Genomic DNA, 10,312 nt, shown 5'->3' on the forward strand with positions numbered 1-10,312 from the left:
TTTATTAATTCACATTTTTCGCACCCCCAAACAATCCACTATTTCTAATTTCATTTCTAGTATACTGTAATATATTCTTATGGACCTGATTTGGCAGAGCTGGATTCAGTACTAATTCACTTCTAGTATACAGTCATTTCTTCTTATGGACCTGATTTGGCAGAGCTGGATTCTCGACCTGGTGTTAAACCATGTGAACCACCGAGGAGTGTCCAGCAGGCTGGACACACACATGTGCACGACCGCGAGTGTGTATGTCCATGCCAATAGCATTGCGCAAATCCATCTGCCGCAGTATCGTGACGAAGACAGCACACACACAAACGCACACCACACACACCACAACAGTCGTGTCCAAAATGAATGACGCAAAACACATCTGCCAAAAAGGGATTGGACGCTTGGATGTCCAATCACGTGCGAGGTCTAAAGGTGAAACAATGGACAGCTCATAGTCCGCCATCTCTCTTGTTTTTCTAACTTTTGAAAATCCTCCCCACAATCCCAATTAATTAATTGTCAATTAATTGTCAATTAATTGTCTTAATTGTCAACAACAGCTGTTTATTAGATTTCCAACACGTCTTACAGCCAGGCTTTAAGAAGCAGGTTGGTGTGTGGGGAAGCTGGGCTTTAAATCCTAGCACCCTCATGTGATATGTCTTACAACTTCAATATCATCCATAGGCCCTCCTTCTGGGAGGAATCCCTTAGAGAACCTTTTAACATTTTGGGAATTTATCAGACACTTTTATCCAAAGTGACTCGCTTCATACACAAACTGATGGTAGAGTCAACCATAAAAGGCGACAGCCAGCTCGTCGGGAGAAGCTAGGGTGAGGTGTCTTGCTCAGGGACACCACGACACAGCTAGGAGGAGCCATGGATCAAAAACAACCTTCCGGTTACATGTTAAGCGCTTGGCATTAACGTTGAGTAATTACGGCAAGAGCAAAGCCGTTTCCCTCCCTTTATTCTGAAGAACGTGTCCTGGCCGGATTAGCTGTGCCCGTTTCGTTGAAGGGTCCTAATGCTAACAAAAGGATTTATGCCCTTTAAAGCACCATTAGAACACGCAGCCGGGATGCTGAATGTAGCGTCCGTGAGCGTGCCGACGTACCGTGTATGTCTGTTTTTTATTGCACACTTATTTAGTTTTATCACTGTTGAGTACATTGTCAACACTGTAAACGCTTAAAACGTATTTTGTAAATAAAGTCTTGTTTAACCTAGCTCAATCCAGTCATGTTTACATTTCTGGTTGGCAGGGGAAATGACATGAATCTCAAGCATGGATATTAATAAACATCAATGGATAGTGATTCACAATAATAATGATAACGACTCCCCAAATTAATCGTAAACACACAGTTTCCTAAGATGGGCTGTTTTGTTAGCCAGTTTTGGGCCAAAACGAGAGTGGAAAAAAGTTGGGCCTCACGCGGTTCCTTTCGACACGTGTCATAAAACTAAACCATCTCCGAACGTCGGGGGCCATTGGACTTCACCCAGCCGAAGGTTCCTCTAACGTACCCACCCCACCCCTGGAGGCCCTCCCTGACTGCCGAGTCCGTCTCCGTGGTGGTGCCAACCTCCCTGCAGCTTAAGTCCACTCATTTAAATCAGCTGTATACAATAAAAATAAACCCTGGCTTTCATTTTCAAACTTGTGCTAACGCACTCGTGTTTGTCTATGCCTGTGTTTTGCACATGGCTTCGACGCTAAGCTGCTCCTAACTCGGGTGGCCTTGTGTTTGTTTTATATGGTGCCTTGGCAACAGCTGGCACGCCGCTCTCACCACTAAACAGCCACTTTTGAATGTCTGCGGCTGTCGTAAGTACAATTTAATGACGTTAACTCCATTAGGAGAAGGCAGACTGGGCCATGTGGATCTTCAGGGCTGTTAATATTCTGCGTCTTAATGTCAAAGGTTGTGTTTTTCTTTTGGGTGTGTATGAATATGTTGGGTTTGTGTGCGTCAGGTTTAAATGTGGTTCAATTCTTTTCCTCCTTCAACACAACAGCACACATCGCAGGAGACAGAGACCTCTCCTGCGATGTATTAACTGGGGTCTGTTAACCCTGCCCCGCGCGGTTCGGGTTGAAAATTGGTAGTTTAATGTCTATCCGACATAAATTGTCCCACATTTCCGAATCAGAAATTTAGATTTTTGCCTGATCGATTATGATGTTTTATTCATGTCTGACTGTTGGCTACGCCCTCTGATTCTACTGCACTTTAACTCCCCACAATTTACGTCCCATGTGACTGAAAACGACAAAAAGCCTCATTATTATGTCGGAGTGAAGTTTGTCACCATACTGTGACGGCAAACTTAGCGTCTTCCTCCGTTTTACAAAGGCTCATCTTTCTATGCAACGCCCTTTCCTCAGTCGACGAGGTAGGGGTAAAATATCCCGAATGAGATCCTTAACGTCGGAAAGCCGACAGCTTTCCAGATAATCAAGGACAAGCACCGACGGACACAGTTGTTTCCACACTTTTCCGATGATGACATCACTAATGTTAATAGTCCCAGACAGCTCCATTGGCCCCCCTGGGGGGGAGGGGCATCAGGCGAAACACGGGTCGAGGGATGTTTCCCACTCGGGGGGAAAATCACAAGTCGGAATGTGGCACGAAGCAGGCATGGGATCGTGTCCTCGTGTGACCAATCAGAACCATGCTTCGGCTCTCTGGTTACTTTCCGACAGATAGATGATTCCAAGGTATACCCGTGTCCCCGGGGGATCATTTAGACTCAAAAAGGCAGTTTGACTTCCACATGTTCTCCCAGTTCCTCAAGACCTCTCAGGCCGGGAAAAAAGAGACTCACTGGTGTAACTCACCTGGTTTGTTGCAATCTTTCTTCGGTGAACCAGCTGGCGTCCTGGTTCCCGCCCTCTCCTGCCCCCTATTGTCCACACACCAGCAATGACCAGTGGAGCCGTGGCACTGTAAAAGGATACCAATTTGTTAAAGTGTTGACTCGACACGCTGTACATTTTGAATGGTTTAAACATGAAGGGGAAAACCTGCGAAAATCATATTGTCGTATTTTGTTCTTTAGTATCTGCATGAAGAGGACATCTTGTTCAGAGGTGCCGATGGCCAACAACTGTCCCATGCTAGGTGGACACGCCCACTTGTGATGTCAGAAGAGGCCGATTTTCAAGAACTTTACCATGCCGGGGAAGTTCACCTGATGGGTTTTGTACTGTCCTTCTGCATCACATTCGGGAACAAAAGCTCCCAGAAGAGGGTGTCCTTCTGGACTGGTGGTCTGGATCCCGTCTCTGTGGTGTTGACAGGGGGTCTTGGGGCGCTCTGGCTCATCTGGTCAAAGACAAAACGGGGGACGAATTCACAAATATTCACATCCTGTCACCAGACGTTTAACAAGAGGTTGACGATTCAGGTCAGGAGCATCGGCTTCTCCTACGTCTGCCTGGTCTCACCTGGTTTGTAGCAGTCTCTGGGAGGTGTGCCAGACGCTGTCCTGGTACCGGCTCTCTCCTGCCCTTGTTGATCCACGCACCAGCAATGACCAGTGGAGCCGTGGCACTGTGACAACAAAAGATTAGGTTTGGTAAAGGTCCCATATTATTCCACCAGGTGTAAGTGTGATTAGCCACTACAAGCCGTTTTGAAAATCTGCCTCTTCTGACAAGTTGGCGTGTCCACCTAAATATATGCTGGATAGCAGAGCTCTGTCAGACCCCGCAATGTGGCCAAACACTGACCTGTTGGGGTCTGTACTGTCCATCTTCGTCACAATCAGGAACAAAAGCTCCAGGAGCAGGTCCCTCGCGAGTGGTGCTGTACCGATGTTGCTCACAGTGGGTCTTTGGACGCTCGGGTTCATCTGAGGGAGGGCGGGAGAGAGAGAGCGAGAGAGAGAGAGAGAGAGAGAGAGAGAGAGAGAGAGAGAGAGAGAGAGAGAGAGAGAGAGAGAGAGAGAGAGAGAGAGAGAGAGAGAGAGAGAGAGAGAGAGAGAGCAAGAGAGAGGGAGAGAGAGAGAGAGAGAGAGAGAGAGAGCGCAATATGTTGATCATTCAGATACTTTTTGCGTGACCGTGTGTGTGTGTTTCTGTTAATACAGAGTCACCCAAAAGTCAAATTGGTAAAAGTAAATAGACAAAAGACATCTAAACTTGCTTCCAATGATGTTATCAAGGGTTCTCAAGGTGTGCAATAAGCATCAGAAAACGATTTTCAATCAAATCCATTGCACTCTCATGTATTTTCCGTCCATTGCTTTCCTTCTATTTCTTCAAGCCCATTTAATGAGTGGACTTCATCCCCCCTTCAAGCTACACAGCCAGGCCAGTGATCAATCACAGGACACTTGATCAGTATCTCCATACCAGGTTTGTCGCAGTCTTTTGGCGGTGTACCAGGTGGAGTCCTGGACCTTGCTCTCTCCTGACCAGCATTGTCCACACACCAGCAGTGGCCGGTAGAACCGTGGCACTAAAATAAAATCATGATACCTCAATGATTAGCATAAATTACACGTAATGGTATATAAGATTTCCGTGGGTTCAAAGATGCTTGTGATAGACTAAAATTGCATGTAAAACATTTGGAAGTATCCCAGAATATTATCAGGCTGGTTAAGCCTGCTAGATACAGGGCTTAGCTATCAGTTTGCACGCCAGTAACAGACTTCTCGAGTAGGTTGAATTTGTTGTTATAAAACATTCAAAATTAAGCAAGAGGTGATAATGAAAATGTTGAAATCAATTGAATGCTAGTGAAAACTCTTGTGTCAATGAATCCGGACCTGTAGTGGTACGTATTGTCCATTAGCATCACACTGTGGTACAAAAGCACCCAGGATAGAATATCCCTCAGGACTGGTGGTCTGGACGCTGTCTCTGTGGTGCTGGCAGTGGGTTTTAGGAAGCTCGGGTTCCACTGGTCCGGAAAGAAATATCAAACATGGGGAAAAAATGAAAGTTATGGCTGTGTTTTTTTGTAGATCATTACAAATGTCGCATATTGAGCAGGCTTAATATGAGCCATTCTTAACCTCGAGCCAGGCAAAGGTGAAAAGGTCTCAATAAATGATTTGTCCCAGCTAACATTTTAAAAATGATACATTCCATTTAGTCTAAAATGTTCTTATATCCTGAAATATGTGTGAACCATAACTTAACATTTTCAATGTTCTGCAATTCCAGACTTATAGTAATGCAGTCATGTTGAATGTCCATTTTCCCTGCCAGCGTTCCTTTGCTTTGGCCCTCTAGCGTGTCATCTAGCGTGGAGAGTGTCATCTGCATATAAGAGCATCCCTAGTTGGGATGTTAAACACAATGTGCTCTACTGAGTTTACCCGTCAGATTTCTCACCTGGTTTGTCACAGTCGATGGTCGGTGTACCAGCTGGGGTCCTGGTTCCCACTCTCTCCTGCCCCCTATCGTCCACACACCAGCAATGACCGGTAGAGCCGTGGCACTGAGATAATGAGGATAATAACAAGCACAAATCATCGAAACAAGACAGTCTACTAGGGAATAAATGAACAAAGGAAGTCGGAGACGAAACAAAATCATTAAACAAATTCACCAGTGGATGGTGAGTTACCTGTAGTGGTTTGTATTGTCCGTATGCGTCACACTCTGGAACAAAAGCTCCAAGCAGGGGGTACCCCTCTGGGCTGGTGGTCTGGACCCCGTCTCGGTGGTGTTGGCAGTGGGTCTTGGGACGCTCCGGCTCATCTGGTAGATAAATACACAAACAATCAAACCCTTACAAATCAATTAAGAATATTACCCTAAACTCTTATGTCACATGTTGAGACAAGATCAAGTTTCAGCGTTTACTTCAAGAGACAGAGCGGAGCTAGAAAAAAAGTATTTCTGTTCAGTTTTTAAGTGATGTGTTACTTTTGCCACTGCCACTGCTAATCGAATGTACCAGCCTGCTTACCTGGTTTGTTGCAGTCTACAGTTGGTGTACCAGGTGGACTCCTGGTTCCCCCTCTTTCCTGTCCCTTGCCGTCCACACACCAGCAATACCCAGTTGAGCCATGACACTGGAATACATAAACATGTTGAATGTTTCAGAAAACCACTGAAATGCAGAGCACTGAAGTAAGGACCATCACTATCACCATCTCAACATAACTCACATTAGATGAAGAATCAAGGGATTCTTTGAAAACAAAGTCTGACGGGGGGGTCAAACAAAACATTCAAGGACCTGTCGTCACCTGTAGTGGTCTGTATTGTCCGTGTTCCACACACTCTGGCACAAAAGCTCCAGTGATGGGATAGCCCTCTGGACTGGTGGTCACCACGCTGTCTCTGTGGCGCTCACAGCGGGTCTTCGGACGCTCTGGCTCATCTGGTCAAAGGCGAAGCAAAGCAACGTAAGCTCGGGGTTACGATTTCAGTATGAACGTAAGAATGGCGCATTTACTGCGCATGTGCGGTCGCTCATCTGTAAGAACCCTGGACTTCAAACCCATAATGTTCCTCATGTTGCACAACTCAATCCATTTACTTTTTCTACTTTTTCTTTTTATATACCGTTTCATTTTACCTAATTTTATCCTTTGCTACTTATCGCACCGTGGGTCCGAGACAAACGTCGTTTTGATTCCTCTATTTGTCTTGCACATATTTTTGAATTGAAGTGATGGATATTAGGCCGTGGGCCTGCGTTGTACCTGGTCTGCTGCAGTCTGTGTTGGGCGTACCGGCTGATGTCCGAGTTCCTTGCCTCTCTTGCCCGCCGTTGTCAACACACCAGCAATGGCCGGTGGAACCGTGGCACTGCGATGAACGACAAACAAACGATAATCAACATGTTGATTCATATTTCAAAATGGAGGTCTAGTTTCGACACACATGACATGATGTTAAGTCACGGTACCTGGAGTGGTTTGTATTGTCCATGTTCGTCACACTCTGGAACAAAAGCTCCAACGAGGGGGTACCCCTCTGGGCTGGTGGTCTGGACCCCGTCTCGGTGGTGTTGGCAGTGGGTCTTGGGTCGCTCGGGCTCATCTGGTTAGAGAGCACCGTCAGTTAGAGTTGTACTTTTGAAAATGTGTAATTTTGTGTTAGATTGATCAGGGAGTGACACATCCGGGTGGAAAGAGCAGGGCGAATCCTGATCTAAAAGGCGTTGGTCCCGGTTAAGCTGTTCCTCAGCCAGGAAGTCATCGGACATCGTTGAATCTCAAAGACGAGAGGGTGGACGTTTACGAGAGTAATGAAGGATGTTCAAACAAATGCCCATCTTGTCTATCGCCCTCCCGAAAGGAGAGGCCCATCCAAAGCTTCAAAGACGGCAAAGTTGTGATATCACTGTTGTAGTTTCTCAAGCAGCCTTCCAGCATGAACCACTAAGGGTGTGTGAAACAACCCCATTTTGGACTCGGATGCACTCCCGGGTGCACTCCCTTACCTGGTTTATCGCCGTCTGTCGGCGGGGTACCGGGTAATGACCTTACCTTTGCACTATCAGAATAATTTTGCACTATTTAGGATTTATTTAATGTAAATATTACTTATTTTTTTCATTTTACCTAATTTTATCCTTTTCTACTTATTGCACCGTGGGTCAGAGACAAACGTCGTTTCGATTCCTCTATTTGTCTTGCACATATTTTTGAATTGAAGTGATGGATATTAGGCCGTGGGCCTGCGTTGTACCTGGTCTGCTGCAGTCTGTGTTGGGTGTACCGGCTGATGTCCGAGTTCCTTGCCTCTCTTGCCCGCCGTTGTCAACACACCAGCAATGGCCGGTGGAACCGTGGCACTGCGATGAACGACAACAAACGATAATCAACATGTTGATTCATATTTCAAAATGGAGGTCTAGTTTCGACACACATGACATGATGTTAAGTCACGGTACCTGGAGTGGTTTGTATTGTCCATGTTCGTCACACTCTGGAACAAAAGCTCCAACGAGGGGGTACCCCTCTGGGCTGGTGGTCTGGACCCCGTCTCGGTGGTGTTGGCAGTGGGTCTTGGGTCGCTCGGGCTCATCTGGTTAGAGAGCACCGTCGGTTAGAGTTGTACTTTTGAAAATGTGTATTTTTGTGTTACATTGATCAGGGAGTGACACATCCGGGAGGAAAGAGCAGGGCGAATCCTGATCTAAAAGGCGTTGGTCCCGGTTAAGCTGTTCCTCAGCCAGGAAGTCATCGGACATCGTTGAATCTCAAAGACGAGAGGGTGGACGTTTACGAGAGTAATGAAGGATGTTCAAACAAATGTACATCTTGTCTATCGCCCTCCCGAAAGGAGAGGCCCATCCAAATCTTCAAAGACGGCAAAGTTGTGATATCACTGTTGTAGTTTCTCAAGCAGCCTTCCAGCATGAACCACTAAAGGGGTGTGTGAAACAACCCCATTTTAGACTCGGATGCACTCCCGGGTGCACTCCCTTACCTGGTTTATCGCAGTCTGTCGCCGGGGTACCGGGTAATGACCTGGTCCCCTCGCGCTCGTGTCCCCAGATGTCCACGCACCAGCAGTGGCCTGTGGAACCGTGGCACTGGAGAAGACACATTTAATTCAACTTTTTTTATTTGTATAGCCCTTTATCATCATTACACTCTCAAAGTAGACTGGGTAGCCCCGCCCATTCTGCCGGCGATTTGAGTTCGCCCTGCACGTTTTTGCAGGAGCCAATCATTGCGCTATTGCGCTATTGGCTGGTTTAACACAATGACGGCAGGGAAGCGACTGCAAGCAGCCAATCGCGTTCAGCGTCAGTTGAACTAGTCCCGTTGATCACGCCTCTTATTCTAAATAAATGACAGCAGACTCCCCTGACCGACGTGCAATCTACGATCGAGCTTGGTCTGGCAATAACCAGACTAGTCTCAAAGGGCTTAACAGGCCAAATACTAATGACCCATCCATGGTTCTCATTTGAATCACAAGCTCTTAAATCGAACCTACAGCCCCTTTTAAACAATGAAAGTCCACAAGGGAGAAGGATAAATCCACGTCTGCTTCCCTGACCTGTAACGGTGCGTACTCTCCGCGGGCGTCACACCGAGGGGCAGAAGCCCCCGCGATGGGGTGTCCCTCCGGGCCAGTGGTCTGGAGGCTCTCCCTGTGCTGCTCACACCTGGTCTTGGGACGCTCCGGCTCATCTGGTCCAAAGAAGGTTCCGAAATATTCAGTCACAGAACACATGCACCCGGACACATTGTGGACGTGAGCTCGGATCGAGGTTCCAAAAAGAGAGACTTTATCGTATTGTTGCGACGCCCCTTACCGGGTTTGTTGCAGTCGACGGGAGATTCCCGAGGGGACGTCCTGGTGTTGGCTCGCTCCTGCCCCTGGCTGTCCACGCACCAGCAGTAGCCGGTGGAGACGTGGCACTAGTGTATGGAGCATCAGGACGTTGAGAAAAATCGGTATTTCGGTGCATCCCTAATGGCATTTTCCATTGTGTTCCATCGTTAGGAACGACAAAGGGAGAAATAATTGTCATTGAGGTGTTTGTCTTTTCACCTGTTGGGTTTTGTACTGTCCGGCCTCGTCGCAATCAGGAACATAAACCCCCAGAAGGGGGTGCCCCTCTGGGCTGGTGGTCTGGACTCTGTCTCTGTGGTGTTGGCAGTGGGTCTTGGGACGCTCTGGCTCTTCTGAGGAGATAAACAAGCATAATGTGTGCATAAAAAAGCATAACAGCCAGGCACTGATTAACACAGGAAGTTTACGATCTCGTGCGCTAGTTCATAACATTTTTTTACGATCGCCGGCACCACATGAAAGTTTACGATCGAGTATAACGTAGAAACTCAGAGGGGGGCCCGTCGGCTGTAAAAAAACGCCAGGCGATGCTTTCTGGAGAAAACAACAAAGGACCCTGGGGGGGGGGGGGGGGGGGGAGGGGGGCGGTTCGAGTCTGACCTGCTTCGTCACAGTCGGTGGGTGGTGTACCAGGTGCCGTTCTGGTGTCCGCTCTCTCCTGCCCCCTACTGTCCACGCACCAGCACTGACCGGCGGAGCGATGGCACTGCAACAAGGAGGCATCCGTCAGGCCAAGTGCGGGATTCAATCAAATATCACAAAATAACAACATCGGGCAAAGTAGATCAAACCGATCGATTGAAGGGCCCCTCCGTTACCGCCAAACGTGGACATGGATTAGCAATTAAGAGCCTCTAGTGACATCACACCTGGGAGTGTCCGCCCAGATGTACGATGGACAGTTCGGCCCAGCCTGTTAGTATACACCACTGGGTCGGCCACAGAGGTGGATCTACCCCACATACATCTGAGTAGTCGGCCGACCCCCACCTCACTCCTGGTGGACCGATAGGGGGG

At 47.6% G+C, this 10,312-nt stretch overlaps 1 protein-coding gene across 1 annotated transcript in view; it reads right to left on the reverse strand.

Moving 5' to 3' along the window:
• nid2a (nidogen 2a (osteonidogen)) overlaps window positions 1-10,312 on the reverse strand; it is a 38,872-nt gene that overhangs the window by 12,411 nt on the left and 16,149 nt on the right. The window contains exons 8-26 of the mRNA XM_056588406.1: window positions 9,896-10,001; window positions 9,494-9,627; window positions 9,255-9,360; window positions 8,996-9,129; window positions 8,417-8,522; window positions 7,878-8,011; window positions 7,673-7,778; window positions 6,888-7,021; window positions 6,682-6,787; window positions 6,223-6,356; window positions 5,940-6,045; window positions 5,595-5,728; window positions 5,360-5,465; window positions 4,789-4,922; window positions 4,370-4,475; window positions 3,746-3,867; window positions 3,461-3,566; window positions 3,205-3,338; window positions 2,852-2,957 (exon numbers count right to left, since the gene is read on the reverse strand). Coding sequence (XP_056444381.1) covers window positions 2,852-2,957; window positions 3,205-3,338; window positions 3,461-3,566; window positions 3,746-3,867; window positions 4,370-4,475; window positions 4,789-4,922; window positions 5,360-5,465; window positions 5,595-5,728; window positions 5,940-6,045; window positions 6,223-6,356; window positions 6,682-6,787; window positions 6,888-7,021; window positions 7,673-7,778; window positions 7,878-8,011; window positions 8,417-8,522; window positions 8,996-9,129; window positions 9,255-9,360; window positions 9,494-9,627; window positions 9,896-10,001 — 2,254 coding nt within the window. The remainder of the gene's footprint in view (window positions 1-2,851; window positions 2,958-3,204; window positions 3,339-3,460; window positions 3,567-3,745; window positions 3,868-4,369; window positions 4,476-4,788; window positions 4,923-5,359; window positions 5,466-5,594; window positions 5,729-5,939; window positions 6,046-6,222; window positions 6,357-6,681; window positions 6,788-6,887; window positions 7,022-7,672; window positions 7,779-7,877; window positions 8,012-8,416; window positions 8,523-8,995; window positions 9,130-9,254; window positions 9,361-9,493; window positions 9,628-9,895; window positions 10,002-10,312) is intronic.

Source organism: Gadus chalcogrammus, chromosome 4, assembly GCF_026213295.1.
Source record: "Gadus chalcogrammus isolate NIFS_2021 chromosome 4, NIFS_Gcha_1.0, whole genome shotgun sequence".
NCBI lineage: Eukaryota > Metazoa > Chordata > Actinopteri > Gadiformes > Gadidae > Gadus > Gadus chalcogrammus.